Source organism: Camelus ferus, chromosome 12, assembly GCF_009834535.1.
Source record: "Camelus ferus isolate YT-003-E chromosome 12, BCGSAC_Cfer_1.0, whole genome shotgun sequence".
NCBI lineage: Eukaryota > Metazoa > Chordata > Mammalia > Artiodactyla > Camelidae > Camelus > Camelus ferus.
In genome coordinates this window covers 8184686-8201245 of record NC_045707.1, presented here as the reverse complement: position 1 = coordinate 8201245, position 16560 = coordinate 8184686, and the positions used below count along the sequence as shown (strand labels likewise).

The following is a 16560-nucleotide window of genomic DNA, read 5'->3' as shown; positions in this document are numbered from 1 at the left end:
GCTCAGGTAATTCCATGTGCGGGGAGAAGCGTCTCCGTTCCTTTTGGGGGAGAACCAGCCTTCCCAGCAGATCCCCCCGGAAGCCCACCATTCCCCAGCCCCCGACTCCAGAGCCTCGTGCTCCCAGTTTTTTCCAATCGTAGGTTGACCAGCACGCGGCCGGGGCGGAGGGAGGGCCTCCCGCTCCGTGCTCCTATCTCAGGGGACCAGGCCAAACGCTGCATGGAACAGCCCTGCCAGCAGAGGCCTGCTTGTTTACCAGGCACGTCATGATTGCAGCTCCGGGTAAGACGGCCAGTGCCAGCCAGCAGGCTGCCGTGCCGAAAAACATTTCCATGTGAAAAAAAAAAAAGCCTTGATTCGGAATGAACCACCCCCCCCCCCCCGGCGCTGGCTGGTAGTTCACTCCACAGAAGCGGGGCGGGTGGACAGGAAGGTACCCGGCAGTGGAGATGCTGAGTTAAAAGTCGCCAATTTTATGCACTGTAGTTACGCTTTTGACTATAATTACACTTCAATCCAAGCGGCAAACATTTCAGAGATTTTTCAAACATTTTCCCACCTTCCTCCCAGCACGGAGTTCGGAGGGAGACGGGAGGGAAACGCACGCCCTCGGAGAGCTTACCTTTTTCACCACGCTGAGCTTGTCGGGGGCGTGGTCGAAGAGCGTGTCGAAGGCATCCCGCTCTGCGGACAAGCGGAGACACAGAGACGGCTGAGGGAGACCCGGGTGCTGCTCTCAGCCCCGCCCGACCCTGGGACCCAGCCGCTTTTGATCCCATGGGATGTTCAGCCTGCCTAGAATCCTGTCACTCCTGTCAGAACCCAGGGGCCGGTGCTGACGAGGAGCAAAATCAAGGAAAAGATGCTTCAAAGGTTCCTCCTAACTCAGTTTCTATCTTTTAACGTGAAATACACCGGGTGGCACTTGGACATTTGCCCCCATCACATCCCAGGACTCCAGGCGTCCTTGCCTCTCTGTTTCCACGTTCCTTGTCTTGCTGGTAAATCTTATTGATAAATCTGACCACCCCCATACAAGCTCGATCTCCTCTCACCTGGGAGCAGCTACAACCTCCTGCTTAATTGGTCTCCCTCCTTCACTCCTAGCCCCTCCGATCCATTCTCCCTCGCAGGCACAGAGAGCCATGTAACATGTAAACTGCATCATTTCTTGCCCGCTCCGATCCCTGCCCTGACTAAAACTCTCCACCAGCTTCTCACCACTCCTAGAATAAAATTCATCCCCTCCCGCATGGGCCCACAGGGTCTGATGGGCTCAGCATCGCCCCCAGCACACCCACTCACCCTACCCCTATCCACTAACCAGCTTTCTGGCTGCTCCTCCATCACATGCCCACCACAGGGCCTTTGCACCTGCTGTTCACGCACCTCACTTCCTTCAGGTTGCTCTGAGATGTCACCTCCTCTGAGGGGCCTTCCACGACCATCTGCTTCTACAAGAGCACCCCACTTCCGCTTCCCTGTCCCCTTACCCTGGGGCAATTTTCATAGCACCTAATGACTACTTTGAGAGTACCTTTTATTTTTATTTGTCTGTTGTGTATTATCTGTTGGACTGTCAGCTCCTTGCAGGCTGGGACCACTGTCTCACTTGTTCCCTGTCACTGGCTCCCAGATCAATGAAGGGCCCGCAGCCAGTGCTCAGAGCAAATGAAACAGCCAGGAAATCCTGCTGAGAATCGTCCAGACCTATGCTTCCCGGAGTGTCCCCCTCTGTGGGATCGTCTGCAGGGCCTGGAGTGGGCCGTTCCACTGGGTCCCACCCACCTCCCTTCTCACAGGGACCCCGACCCACTCTAACTGCCACTCACGGGCACAACCATGCTTCCAAATTAACCCAGAATCAATCCCTTCTCTTCAATGGTGAGGCCACTGGAGACCACGGCAGCACGGGGTCTCAGAGGACAAGATAGGAGCAGGGCTGGCTGAGGGCCGGGGGCCTGGTTCTGGCCTCACATTGCCACGGCAGGTCGCGTGGAGGCTGGACAGAGCACACTGCAGCCTGGACCCCAACCAGGAGGGCTGAAGTCTCCAGGGTGGACACAGGGCTGGGGGGTGTCACTGCCAGGACAGAGGGAGATGGGGGAAGGGCATTTGGAAGGCCCTGGGACCCCCACTTCTGTCCTCAAGGAGCTGCCCATCCCTTCAAGGTGCCTGGGGGTGGTACATGCTAAGAGGACCTCGGCCAGTAGAGGCCCTCTACTACGAGCTGAAACTTGGGCCCAAACCCAGTGTGGCGCTCAGGGGGCTGGGGAGACCAGTTTGATGGGGGAGGTGGGGTAGGCAGTCCCCTCCACCTGTCTATAGGGGGCCGGAGCCCAGAACCAGAGCCGGCCTGGGGCCTGCTTCAGCACGGCCCTGCCTGACCCAGGGAGAAGGATGGGGGAGAAATGAGAAAGAGAAGGTGGGTCATGACCAAGTGAGCCAGAGCTGGGTCCTCACCTGGAGGGAGCATCCCGGCCACTCCTTTGAGCCTGTGCCAAGAGGCAGGTGCTCGGTGTCCACAGGCAAGGGCCCCGGGAGGCAGCTCACACCCCAGCCCAGCCCAGCCCAGGCAGCCTCCTCCTTGGCCTTGGGGGTGGGTGGCAGGAAGGAAGGTGAGAAGCAAGAGGAAGGGTGTGTGTGCGTCTGTGTGTGGTGTGCGCACACACACGTGTGCACCTGGCCTGGGGGGTGCTGGGGAAAGGGCGCCCCCAATTCTTTCATCTAAAGGCCAACAGCAACCAAAAGGCCCAGCCCCGCAGAATCCCCTCCTCCTAGCTTTCCCACCGCAGCAGCTGTAAAGTATTTTTATAATCATCTAAGCCAGATTATGCTCAGACAGCCTGCTATAAGGGGGAAAAAAAAGCTAAATCTTTACAAAGCAAAACATAAACTTTAAACGCAGCTTAAGAAAAACCCCAGGAGCAGAGCAGCCTTGACATCAGCCGGGTATATTTAGCTGGGCCACCGCTGGGCCTGCAGTCAGGGCGGCAGGGGAGCCATCTCGAGGTCCGGAGGCCGGCGCCCCCGTGCCCCGCTCACCTGCACCCGGGAGACTGGGCGACGTCACGGCCGGGCGGTGTGCCTGGCCTTGGGAATGAAAACAGATCGGGTCCAGATCCTGGTGCCCATGACTTAAGCAAGGAGCTTCCCTCCTCCATAAGACAGAAGCAAAAACAGTCCCTGGCTCACTGGCGGGGTGAGAATGAAGCAAGATGGTGAACAAAGGGCCAAGCCGCCACCACCTGGCAGGGGTGTCACTGGCACTCGGTGATCTCCCCGCAGGCTCCAGGGACAGTCCTGGCCCCGGGAGGGGCCCAGGCTGGGAAGCACAAAGAGGATGGGCACCAAAAAGGCCAGAAAGATGTGGAAAGGGGCCAAACCAGCCAGGGGCCCCCATGTCCACCCAAGTCCAACTTCAGGGACGCTGAGTTTACTCCAAATAAGGTGGGTTTTGTCCGTCTGAGTCAACATTTTAAGTTGGAAGATTTGTCCCAAAGTTCTGAATTTCTGGCTTCTCTTGAAGACCTGGAAGCTGAGGCAACAGTGAGCCTACACACCTCCTCCCCAGCATTAAGAGGCTACCTGTGGAAGTGGGGGTGCAGACGCCCCCGTCTGCCCCAGACCCCAGCACTCCCCACCACACCCAGCCCTTCCTCATTTCATATCCAGCCACGTCCCTCTTCCCTGTCCCCAGCCTGGCCCCTGGAAGCACCTGAGCTTGAGGCCATGGTCACAGGGCCGGGGACGGAGGAAGGCTTCACTCAGGAGCCCTGACGTTTGAGCTGGGGCTCGCTGGGGCAAGAAGTGCAGGAAGAGCACTCTGGGCAGAGGGGAGAGACAGCACAAAGGGAGGCATGAGAAAGCCAGAGTCGGTTCCAGGTAGTGTGGCCTCTGGGGGAGGCTAAGAGGGGCTGGGTCCCTCGGGGTGAGGAGCTGTGGAGGGCGGTGACCAGGAATGGCATGATCCAGCTGCAGTGTTAGCAGAAACAGGGAGATGTGAGGGGGAGAGACCAGGGGCTGTAAGGAGACCAGGAGGAAGAGGAAGAAAGCTTCTCCTCCTTTCTCCCCAACTCCCAGCAGCCCGGTGAGGGGGAGGGGGGCCCACGGAGGAGAGGCAGCCAGCAAGCCCGTTGCCATGGAGATCAGACTACAGCATCCCAGTTCCCTTGGGGAGAGACGGGCCTCCCATCCACCTCAGTCAGGATTGTGATGTCCTCAGGAGGTAAGGGGGGAGGGTCTCTGTGGGGGAGTGAACCACCCTGCCCCGAGCGCTAATGTGAGAAACTGAGGCCCAGAATTTGGCTCTGTGCGCAGCCCGGTGGGAGATCTGCCTGGTGTTCCAGAAGCTCCTGGAAGGTGTCCTCCCCAGGGCTGGAGATGCACGCGGAGGAAGACACACTCCAGCCCAGGATGCTTACAGCTCAAGGAGCCATGTGCAAAGGGGAAGAGGGAAGGGCTGAGTGAGAGGCCCCAAGTGCCTGGGCACCCGAGGCTGCCAGGCACGGGAGCACAGCAAGGCGCTCCTTGCGTGCAGAGATAAGCAAAGAAATAATTAGGCAGGGCCGGGGCCGGGCGAGCCGGAGAACGGATGGTGATTCGGGCAGGTGGTCAGGGAGGGCCTCCCTGGAAAGTGAGCTGAGAGCCGGGGGAGCTGAGGGACTGAGCCACGGGGGGGTCCAGAGGGAGAGCACGTCAGGCCGAGGGTCCTGCAAGTGCGAAAGCCGGAAGGGGGAGCCCTTGGGGTGCTCTTCGGGGGAGCACAGACACTGGGGAGAGCGAGGAGGCCAGAGAGAGAGAGAGATGAGGGGTGTCAGGAGGCGTGGGCTGGGGGGGACCCACGAGGCCCCGGGGGAAAGGGCCGGCGGGAGCCACTGCGCGCCTGGGTGACCAGGAGACCTGGGGGCCTGCGTCAGCAGAAGCAGGAGCCGGGCTGGAGCTAATCGCCTGTCACCCACTAATAGCCTGTTTGCATTTCACAAGCACGGGCAGGCCTATCAAGCACTGAGAAGACTCCACACTGTTCTCGGGGTGCCGCGGCCCCTCCTGGGCTCAGCAGCAGGGCAGAGGCGTCCATCCCCGGTGTCAAACCGCGACCCCTGGCTCTCCGCAGCGAGTCACCATGTGGTCCACCAGACCTCATGCACCCCTTCCCAGGGCTGCCGGGCTTCACGCCCTCTGCCTGGGCTGCCACACACGGCCCCCCGCCGAACTGATTCTCCCCAAGTCCCCCAAACCTCGAACCAGGCCCATCCCCCACAGAAGTGACAACTTACAGGAAACCAAAGCCACACTTAAAGACGCTCCACGGCCCCACCGGGTCACCTCTAGGCCTCTACAACCCCACGGCGTCTGGGCCCCTCCAGGCAGAAGGATAGGGAGGCAACAGAAGGGTGCACAGCGCCCCCAAATGGGCCCCCCAGACACAGGGCATGGCTGGGCGGCCCACGCCGCCCCCCCACGCCAGCCCTGTGAGCCGCACCCCCGCGCTATTCTGAGCCCTCAGCAACTGGACACAGGAGGGTTTCCTCTCCTCTCCTCCTTTTTAATTTTTTTTTTTAAATAATAAAGACATTCAAGAGAACTGAATTGCTACTTAGAAAGAACAGTGAAGACTGCATTTCCGCAGCACCGCGCAAGGCCTGCTTAAGGAAGTTAAGGACACGTAATTGCTGCAATTTCGCTCGTTCAAGACTTTTGAGGACCGAAGGGCACCGTCCCTCTTCATACGCGAGACTGTGTCAGCCATCGGTCCCCGTGATACCCATGAGGGACAGAGCCCGGGAGCCAAGCCCAGCGGTGCCTCTGGGGTGGCACCCCTCACCCAGAGGCCCCCGCAGCCAGGGATCAGCTCTGGGGTCAGCTCACACGGCATGAGGGGAAACTTCCACCTGGTCTCCACTCTTCTTCGAGCAGCTGCATTGCCTGCTCTGCTCCCTGGTGAGTGTGGCATTTGGAGTGGGTGACGGCTTTTTGTTTTGAAATAGACCCCAAAGCAGTGAGTCTGCCTCAGGCTGCCTCTGGCTGTGGCTGAGAGCTGGGGACTTCCGATCCCTGAGGGTTTAAACGCTGCCACAAGCTGTCCCTTTATCTGCCATCCTCACTGAGATGAAGATGGGGCCTCAAAAGGGCAGGGACCAGCACTTGGGGAACAGCCGCTGAAAACTAATAGCAACAGAGAACGAGTGTTGGATCCTGGGCCAAGTAGAGCGAACACTTATTATCCCTAGAAATCCCCTCAACGACCCCATGGTCCCATCTCACAGCTGGGGAACAGAGAGGTAAAGGAGCTGGCCAGAAGCCGCCCAGCTGGGACCAGAGCCAAGGCTGCCTGGCTCTAAAGAGGTTTGTTAAGCCGGAGATTTTAAGGTGGACAACTACATGTAAAACTCCACCCCGTAAGGAGTCCAGCTAATCATGCTCTGTATTCCTGGGTCATCCCTGCCCTCCCTTTCCTCCTGGTCCATTCCCTGCTCCAGCGCCACCAGTGAGACCACGTGCCACGTCCCAGACGCTCCCCCGTCCTTGCTTCCAACTACCCACCGTACTCATCTGATCCCCGCCCGGCCTCCCGCAGCTCTGAGAAGCAAGCCACACGCCCATCATGCAGGGCCCCCAGAGGAACCACACTCTTTCTCTAAGATTCCAGAACTGCTGGGAGCAGCGAAACCCACCCAGGGCCCTGCTGCCCGTGTGTGACTGCACGAACCCCGGGGGCTTCTGAGACAGCCCCACAGTGCCCGGCGACCTCAGGCTCCCCACCCCACCCCCAGGTGACTTACCAAACCGACCCATCATCATCCTGCAAACAAGAACAGAGAGAACCATCATCAGACGGGCCGCTCAGAACCCAGTTTAGCAAGCAGCACTGGAGGAGGGGGAGGCGAAGCCTAAGTGGGAGCCCTGAACTGCCCAGGCGAAGGGCTATTTATAAAAATGTGAGTCACACTGTGATAAACTCTCTCTGCTCTAATTACCAACGAGAGGTGCCTATGCGGATTCTAAATGTTTGCACAAGACCGCAGCAAATCGCCAGCATTATTTAAACCACCATTTTAATGCCATTTGGGGGACACTTAAGTCATGGGAGGGGTTAACATGGAGACCATTTCAGCAGGAAATGGGTCTTCTAGAAGCTGTTGAGTTTAAACTTTAAAATACCAGGGTGCAGATTATCCAGAGATCACACTCAGTGATGCACTTCTGGGGAATCATGAAACTAAAGGATCCTGGAAAACCACAGGCTCAGCCCTGATTTCAAGGTACGAGCTGAAACCGCGAAGGACGGGTAGCTAGTTCCTCCCTGGGGATCTGAAAGCACGAATGCACAGGTCCTTCCTGTGCACTCCCTTTCTGAGAGCCAGGGACCTTTGCTTTGTCCCCCAAATCCCTCTAGACTCAAGCAAGCCCTTTGGTTCCATCTTATTTAACACATAGTCTCCTTAGCACCTACTATGTGCAGGCCATGGAGCTACAGAAATAAACACTCCCCGCCAGCCCTGCCCACGTGATGCCTGATGGTGAGAGAGACTCCTCAGCCCACAATTCAACACAGCCCATGTGCACCAGAAATGTGACCCACAGGAGATGCAACGGGAACTAAAAGGAAGCCGGCCAAGCCTGCTTGGCAAACAGGGAGGGCTTCCTGGAGGAGGTGACCTCAGTGCTGCCTCTAGAAAGAAAGGAATGGGAAGAATGTTGAGGTTAGATGGGAGGTGGGGAGAAAGCCTTGAAAAACCGAAGGTAGGTCTTTGGAGCTGCAGGGAGGGTGAGCTTTGAGGGAAATAAAGCCAGATGCAGGCAGACAGTGGGCTGGCGCTAAGGCATCTGATAATTTAGATGCTCCATCAGATCGGCTGGGGCCACGTGGAGGGGAAAGGACAGGAGAGAGCAAACCTGGAGTCTGAGAGACCAGGCAGGAAGCTGGGTGACCTCTGCTGGAAACCTCTCTGCACCCTGACTTTGGGGCACTCCCCCTCCTCCTAAAATTCCTTTAGGGCCACACAGCACTTCTCACAAGGTCCCTGGGCTGGATATCACACTTCAGACACGTCCTTTCTCGTCAGCTAGACTGCTAACCCTCGAGGAGAGGAACCCATCCTCTCAGCCTCCGAGTACCGGTGCCTGGCACATAGCAGGCTCTCTGGGTGCTGGTCACTGCTGTGAATCGTTGAAACCAATCTCCCACCAGCCAGCTCTGGTGACAGAGCCCCCACTGCCCTCTGCTGTCCTCTCGGGGCTCCCCCACCCCCTGCCAGACTGGGGAAGACGGGCACAGCCTGTCCCCATCATTGCTCGACCCCTCAACGGGCCTGGCTGCTCCTGCCTTCAGCAGGTGTGGTCTCCCTCTCCCTCCCCCTCCCCCATCCAGGGTGACCTGGGACTTGCTCTGACCCACAGAATGTAAGGACACAGTGTGTGGGGGTCCAGGGAGTCTGGGGGCATGCAGTTGCCCTCTCACTCTCTGGGGACCCTGAGGGCACCCGGAAGAAGCCTGGCTCTGCAAGGACAAGAGACACGGGGAGGGACAGGGGCCCCCCCACCGGCTAGCACCGACCACCAGACTGGCTGAGACCCACCCAGACTGCTGACCCACAGAACTGTAGGCAAATAAACTGACTGTTATTTTAAGCCCCTTGCCTTGGGGTGGTCTGTTACACCATGATGGATAACTAGACACCACCCCACTCCTAGGGCCCCTCAAGCTGCCCTCCTCCCGCTCCTGAGCAGGCTGAGCTGGCTGCCCCAGGGCCACCATGCCAGGCTCAGCACCCCGTCCCTGTCCCCCCTCCTTCCCCCACACCCCCCACCCCCAACTCCCTCCCAGGGGCTTGGAACAGATGTGCACACACATCAGGCCACAGGCCAGCGTCTCTCCAATTCACCTGACAGCTCCCATGCCGGGAGCGGTTTCCTGTGTCAGCTCGATTTTGGAAAGACCATACATGAATTCATGACACAGTAATTAATCACTCCGTGAACTGAGCGGGTGGGTTAGCCCAGACAATCAATTTTTAATGTTCTGTTTCATGTGAAACAGATTTAGTCGAGAGGCACCAATGCAGGGAATTTTAAAGATCCCTAACAGGGTGTCCTAAGGCCTCCTAAAAGCCACGTGCAAAACATACCATTTGATTTGCTATTTTCAATAGGTGTGAAGCCTTTTAGACTTAATGAAAACTACTGTCTGGGGTAGGGGGTGTAGCTCAGTGGTAGAGTGTGTGCTTAGCATACACAAGGTCCTAGGTTCAATCCCCAGTACCTCCATTTAAAATAATAATAAATATAAATAAAAATGAGTTAAAAAATTTTTAATTAGAAACAACAGTCGCTTGGCCTTCTCTGAGAGACAAGGGACGGCCCGGCACTATCTCAAAGGCAGGTTCTAGCTTGAACGTGTGGCTCCCTCCTTCTGACGCAGCTAAGGTAGACAGGTCAGTGAGTCAGGACACGGGCCCCTCTGACCATTCCAAACACCGCCTCCCCTCTCCACACGCTTGCAGTTCACCTCCTAAAATAAGGAATGACAAGTTCAAAGTCTTTGGAGGATAACTTAGTGCTAACACTAAAAACTTTGACGTCTTTAGCAAACCTACTCTATGAAAGTTCACTGCTTTAGATTTCCACTCACCCTTTTCCTCTTTATAAAGAGGTTTTGAATGGGATCAACTATATTTTTACTTGTTTATCATACCCCGTCTCATTCCAGAAAAGATTGCGGGTGTCCTAAATAACTTCTAATTCCTATGCCACACACACTTGTTTATTTTTCTATTGGGGAAGAAATAAAAGATCTGTTCATTCCGCTTTTAAATACCAAACCAAACTGCTATCTTGCCCTTTGTTACCAAAAACAAAAACAGAACTACACTAAAATTAACAAAAGCAAACTGTGAAGAGAGTGAGTGGAGGATGGAAAGCCAGGGCGGACGCTTGTGAGAAAACCCCATCCCGAGGTCAAGGGACCCAGAGTGGAAGTCGGCCCCAGGGTGTGCAGGTCCCCGGCCGGAGCAGCGCAGCCGGCCCACTTACTCCGTGGTCGTGGTCAGCTCCTCCGTGACGTGGCTGGAGTGCAGCAGGCCTTCCCGCTTCTGCAAATCCCAGAACGAACAATAAATGAACACCTGGGCAGGCGGAGAGGGCGGCACATCACAGGCAGGGCAGCTGAAGCCGGGTGCAGACAGACGGCAGGTGACTACAGCGTGACCCTTTGGTGGCCAGAACCTGCTCCAACCTCCCCCCCGACCCTGTTCTCCACGCTGCCCTGAGAGCTGGCAGCTGGGGGGGGGGGGGTGTCTCTGGTCACCCCAGCTCCCAAAGGAATCCCCGACGTCCTGCAGCCAGGAGAGGCGAGGAGCCTGAGGGAAGCACTGGATGAAACACGCAGGGTCCCCCCAGAAGCCAGGTCCACTCAGAACCTCAGAATGGGCCCGTTTGGAAATGGGGTCTTTGCAGATGTGATTAGTTATGATGAGGCCATACTGGATGAGGGTGGGTCCTAAATCCAGGACTGGTGTCCTCTATAAGAGAGAAAACAGAGACACAGAAACACAGACACCGAGAGAAGAGGCCGCGCAAGGACAGAGGCAGAGCCTGGAGGGCTGGGACGGGGAGGAGGCCGGCACCGCAGCAGCCAGAACAGGGAAGGAAGGTCCTCCCTGGAGCCGTCGGAGGGCCCAGGCTTCTGCAACGTGAGGGAGCAAAGTCTGCTGTTTAAAGCCACCCAGTCAGTGGGACTTTGTTACAGCAGCCCTGGGACCCTAACACGGGCCGGGCAGGAGCAGAGAGGAAAGGATGGCGGGGGAGGGGGAGGGGGCGGGGTGGTGGCGGGGCAGAGAAAGCCCGTGCGGCCCGGACCTCCGGACGGAGCGGGGCGGCCAGCTCACCCAACCACCACCACGAGCCCCCACCAGAGCCCTTCGAGGCACAGGGAGCTCACTTCCTGTGGGGCAGCCCACCACGGACCCCTCTTGAGATCCAAGCTCCCCGACCTCTCCTGAGCTCGGCCGCCAGGGAACTCTCACCGCTGGTTCTCGTGATGGAGAGTAACCACCACAGGGCAGCTGCCGGCTTCCCCGGGGCCTCGCCCTGGCTGACTCTCAGGGGTGCCGTGAGGGAGGCCCAGAGACACTGTGTTCACTTACGCACACGTCAAAGGTGCGCTAGGCACCGACTGGATGCCGGGCGCAGGCCTGGCTACGGGACAGACGGGGCTGAATACTTTAAGTCTGTAGTAGTATCTCAATTTTCCGGGCAAAGCACTGCAGCTCAGAGAGAAACCAAGTGATCTCTCAAGGCCACGCTGCCAGGGAGCAAATACGGTCCCTTTTTCATCCCTTCTCTCCACAAACTGCCACCCTCCTCACATCTCTCCGTCTCAGACTGGATAACCCGACGTCGAAGGCCTGAGTCTGGCCAGTTCCCGGGCCCTCTCCTCCCCTCTTCATTCCACTCTGGACGTGGCCCAAAGAATCCTTCCGTAACCCCGGTCACAGAAGGCAGCCCCCGCGAGTGCTTGCCCGGGCCAGAAAAGCGTCCTGCAAACCCAAAAGATTTTCTTGGACCAAAGTGCAGGCCTGAAAGGAAACATCCTGATTACTGAGCTGCACAGCGTTTGTGGAGCCCCAAGTCTGACGTACATGGGTTTGGGAACCATGTTCTCATGTGTCTTTGGGAAGGCCTTCCCAGCCAGTCGCCTCAAGGGAGCATCCAAGACGAAGGCGGCAGGGATGGCCCCGTGTCCCCATCACCACCTCCAACCCCAAACATTCCCCCTTAGGAAGCAAACGGGGTCAAAAGGCAGGGAACCCTCGCTTGATGCCAGAAAGGGGCACTCCCAGCCATCGGGTCGGGGCCGAGCTCCCAGGGTAAGGGAGGGTCAGGCGGCTTCAGAAAACACAGGATCAGCCAGAGCCTCACAGACCACAGAGACCACAGGAGTGATAAGTTTAAAAACCAGAGGAGAGTGTGGAGCTGGACATCTCCAGTAACATAAACACAGGAGACATCCAGGTTCCAAATGTAACCTCAAGGCTCTGGCAGAAGCAGCTGTTCCTTCAGGACCTAAGCATGCTTTCCTCATCAGTACCCACCAACAGCCAGGGCGGGGGGCCAGGGACACAGAAGGCACTTAATACACGTTTACTGGGTGAGACTGCACACACAAAGTCAAGGCCGGGCTTGTCCCCTTAAATGCAGATAGCAAAGGTGACGCCACCTCCGTCAGGAGGACCCTGGCTCCCAGTTACATTTTCCCAAGTGAAACAAGAGAAATGACCCTAAAAAGGAGACACTGGGAGATGATGGATGTAACTGGGCACAAACGCAGCAGCCGCCTCTGATTGGGGCATCAGGGTAACTACTTCAAACCGCTGCTCTCAACCCTCTCCAGTGAGCAATAAGCTTACTCAAGAGGACTGATTTCCAGCTACTTGGCTTTGCAGAGAAATGAATGCTCTTTTCAAAAATGTGGCAAATTAAACCTGAACGCACTCATGCCTTTGCATCCGCCTCTCTTCAAATCAGTGCCATTGTTCCTGTTCCATCATTTACCTTGAAGCCAGGGAGAGGCGTACATTTTGTCAAGAGGAAAAAAATAGATGGTAGCCTCTTAGGGAACAAAGGAAAAAGCAGGCAAACTAGAGGAGGAACAAGTTCCGGTGCCTCGCGGGCAGAGCTGCAGGCAAGCTGACCACCAGGCTGGCGATACTCACCCGCACGACCACCACTTGCACGGAGACGTGTTCAGGAAGGCGGATCGGGGCCCGGAAGTGCATGGCCAGGGCCACGAGGAGGTGGAGGATGGCCACCAGGTTCTTTCCGTGAATTGCTGGTCGGGAGGGAAGAAGGGACTGGTTTAGATCATTAGACGGGAACCCGGAGCCCACGTCCAAAAGGCAAGGAAGATGCTGAGTGCAAATGAGACCTCAAAGGAAAACCACGGGAAAAGCCACAGGCCACGGAAAGCTGGACTGACGGGCAGCCTGTGTGAATTTAGTTCTAGCTTCTGATTTATTTGCTTTCCTGTTGGCCTCCAGTGACTTGCGCAATCACTTTCAAAAGCAGGCTGTTTGTTAAAAAAAAAAAAAGTGAACTGGGTGGTAAGGAGACAGAATGAGCCGGAAAAAGAGGTCGCCTGGCCACTTACCCAGCGCAATAATATATTATTATTAAGCATTATTGCAATAAGCAACAATGCATTATTAAGCATCTCGGATGCTTAAAATTCTCAGCCATCTCCACAGGGCAGGCTACAAGGGCAAAAGATGTTTGGGGATGTCAGAAGACTCCTGCCCTGCCTGGGGCCTGGCTGCCACCCCCAACTCCACCAGCTCTTCTCTAGGACGTGGACCAAGGTGTGGTCACCCTCATCCTGTGCGGGGCTTTACTGTTTCCTAAGCACTGGATTCCCCGGCCCCGGCCCTGCAACCCAAGAAGCGAGCCTGGGTCTGCCCTAGGTCTCGAGGCCAAAACACCAGGGGCAAATCTGACTGCAGCCTTGGTCTCCCCCAAGCACAGGGGCCCCTGGTGGCAGGGATAGCCTCTAAGCCTCACTCTGGCTGCCCTGCCCTGGGGATGGGTCTGGGGCAGGGGCACCAGGACAGAGAGCTTTCCGGCCTCTCCTGGTTTAGTGCTTCACTTTTCTGGTTTTGTGTCTCGGCTGGAAACATCATCATGCCACAGATTCCTAAAGCCAGTACGCTCCAAGACGTATCCTGGGGGTGCGGGCCCTTCCAAGAACCCCAGAAACCTTCTTGTGTCTTATAACGCAAATTCCCGCCCTGCCTCTGGAAGCCTTGCTTGATCCAGCCAACCAGAAAGGACACCTCTCTACTGCGGAGCTTGGGAAAGTCCAAGGCGGGTGTGACTTGGCTCCTTATCTACACGCCTTCTCCTCTCCTGGCTGCCTCTCACAGAGCAGGAGTGTGACCGGGTTTTAAAGTGCAAGGCCAGACGCGAAGGGGAATGACCAGGTGGCCAGCTCAGAGGCCGGGCCCCCCACGCTCCCCAGCCCCGGCGGCCGCTCACAGTCCACGCTCCACTGGAGCGCCCAGCCGTGGGGCCGCAGCAGCTCGTGCACCGCCTCCAGCACCGTCTGCAGCTTCTGCTTCTGTCCTATCTCGGACTGCGTCACCTCGGCCACATTCAGCTTGCGGTCTGCCAGTTTCTCTGCATCGAGAAGGACAAGAGCGAAAGGCAGAGCATCAGGGAAAATTGCAGGGACTCAGGGACACCTGGTCAACCAGCCACAATGCACCTCCCCACCCCGCCGCCTCCGCCAGGTAGAGACACCTAGCAGGTCCCCACACAACAGTGGGGAGCGGTCAAGACATGGAGCCTGGAACTCTGAACTTCCAAGCCACTCCAATTCCTTAGAAAGTCACTCTGGGATGAAAGGGGGCGGGGAGTTCAAGGATAAAACTGGGGGCGTCCCACCCAGGAACATTCTATGTCCACAGAACGGACAGATGATTCAAGGTGCAGCTGGGAGGCAAGGAGGTGCCCTGAGGGGCGGGATGGGAGGTGAGGGGGCGGTGCCAGCGGGTTCCCAGAGGGAAGAGGACTTTGATGAGGAAATAAAAAGGGTCTCAGATGCAGCCTTCCCCCTCCCTGCACATGTGCCCTCCATTCTTCTTTCTCCATCACTTGGACACCACGGGAAGAAGGATTCTTAGGTATTCAGGTACCCGTGACTATTTTCTTGCCAGGAGTGAGCAGGACGCAGATCTGGAGGAGCCGGACAAGAACTGTCACGTGTGCTCAAGATGCAGTGACTGAGATGAGAGGAGCAGGAGAGACACTTGACGCCACACCTGCGGAGGGGCAGTGGGGAAGGATGGCCAGGCTTCTCTTCTATTCGTTTATTCTAAGACCTAGGGGTTTTCTGATAGGTCTCCTCCGCAAAACAGAAGCCACATCACAGAACATCATGAGCTCAGGAACCCAGAGGGTGATTACAAAGTCCTGGGCACAGAGCCCGACGAACCGTAAGACTCTGGCACAGAGCTGCTGTCGGGGGCACTGATGGGAGGGAGATCGGAAAGGCAGTCGGGTCCAGGCTGGGCACAAACAGGGCTTCCGCTTTGCAAGTGGCCCCCAGCAAAGTTCTGTTTCAGGCGCTTTCGCTGGAAGCCCGTCCCCACGTCCTCCCCTCCCTCCATTAGAACAAGAACGAGCAGTCTGATATTCCTTCCAGGACCCTATAATCACACAGCAGTACCTGCTGGGCTCAGGATACTCCGTCAACCATTCATTCATTCTTTCATTCACTCACAGAACAGTTCCCGAGCACCGACTGTGCCCCGGGCACTGTCCTAGGGCCGGACACAGCACAGAGGGCTCTAGTGTGGGGTGGGGTCAGCCCCACCTGGAGAACGTGAGCTTGGGGAGCAGTGAGTGCTGGGGGCAGAACAAAGCAGCTCGACAAAGCGCATCCTGCCGGGGATGGAAGTGATTCCTGTTTACGCGTTTTGACTTCCCTCCACCTGTATCTAATAGGTCTTAGATGAATAATCCACAGCTCTCTATCCATACGAACCCCCTGAACACATACCACAGGTCCCCAGGTGCTCAACAGGCAGGGACAGGGCAGAGCTGGGGCCTCTGGGGAAGGAAGCAAGGCTGAGAGAGCCAGGTGGTCCGAGAGCCTCGCCCACTGGGAGAGACAAGGAGCCTGGCACGTCCCCACCGTCCCCTTCCTCAGCCACCCCCGCAGACTGAATGTGGCGCCCGAGGGGAGGAGGAGGAGAGGACGGGGAAGGGGAGGAAAGAGCATTAGCCGTTACAAAGCATCAGAATGGGGGGCTGAGACAGTGGAGATTCACTTCCTCATGGTCCTGGTGTCAGCAGACTGGGCCTCTCCTCGGCGCATAGACATCCTGACATGGTCACCCTTCTCTGCGTGTCTGCATCCTAATCTCCTTTTCTTTAAAGGACACCAGTCTTACGGGTTTAGGGCCCACCTCAATGACTTCATCTTAACTGTAAAAACCCTGTTTCCAAATACAGTCACATTCTGAGGTCCCGAGGGTTAGGACGTCAACATATGAATTCTAGGCGGGACACAGCTCAGCCCGTAACAGAAACCCAGGCGGCTGGCCGTGCCTGGTGCCGCCTGCAGCGGGGTCTCGGGTGACCCTCCAGTGTGGAAGAGAACCAGGTCCTTGGCCGCCTGTCACCAGCATCCCTCTGACGGGGCCGCAGGAATGGCCTGGGGCTTTGGCACGGCCAGGATCCCCACCTTCCTGGCAGGGAAAGAGACAGAGGAAAATGTGGCAGGCAAACGTGGCGACGGCCGAATGTGGGGCTGCACATGCTAATTACTCTAGGGAGGTCCTGCATCTTTCCTCAAGAAGGGTGTGCCGTGAGTCAGGAGCAGGACGACAGCCCACCCCTGAGCGCCCTCAACGCGCCGGTGTGGGGACCCTCACTGCGCACAAGTGGTCCACCTGGACAAGGCTGCAAGTTACACCCCCTGAAACCTGCCCACGGCAGAGGGCCTGAGAGCTGCTCCCGGAATCTGCTCTTAAGGAGAGGGGGCTCATTGAGGGGCCC

General features: G+C 57.2%; 1 protein-coding gene across 5 annotated transcripts in view; it reads right to left on the bottom strand.

The window, feature by feature from the left end:
* The window catches only part of PARVB (parvin beta), a 93563-nt gene that overhangs the window by 12756 nt on the left and 64247 nt on the right, over positions 1-16560 (bottom strand). For all 5 annotated transcript variants that reach the window (XM_032492402.1, XM_032492405.1, XM_032492401.1 and 2 more), the window contains 5 exons: positions 14035-14175; positions 12720-12835; positions 10039-10097; positions 6789-6808; positions 626-687 (listed from right to left, as the gene is read on the bottom strand). In XM_032492402.1, coding sequence (XP_032348293.1) covers positions 626-687; positions 6789-6808; positions 10039-10097; positions 12720-12835; positions 14035-14175 — 398 coding nt within the window. The remainder of the gene's footprint in view (positions 1-625; positions 688-6788; positions 6809-10038; positions 10098-12719; positions 12836-14034; positions 14176-16560) is intronic.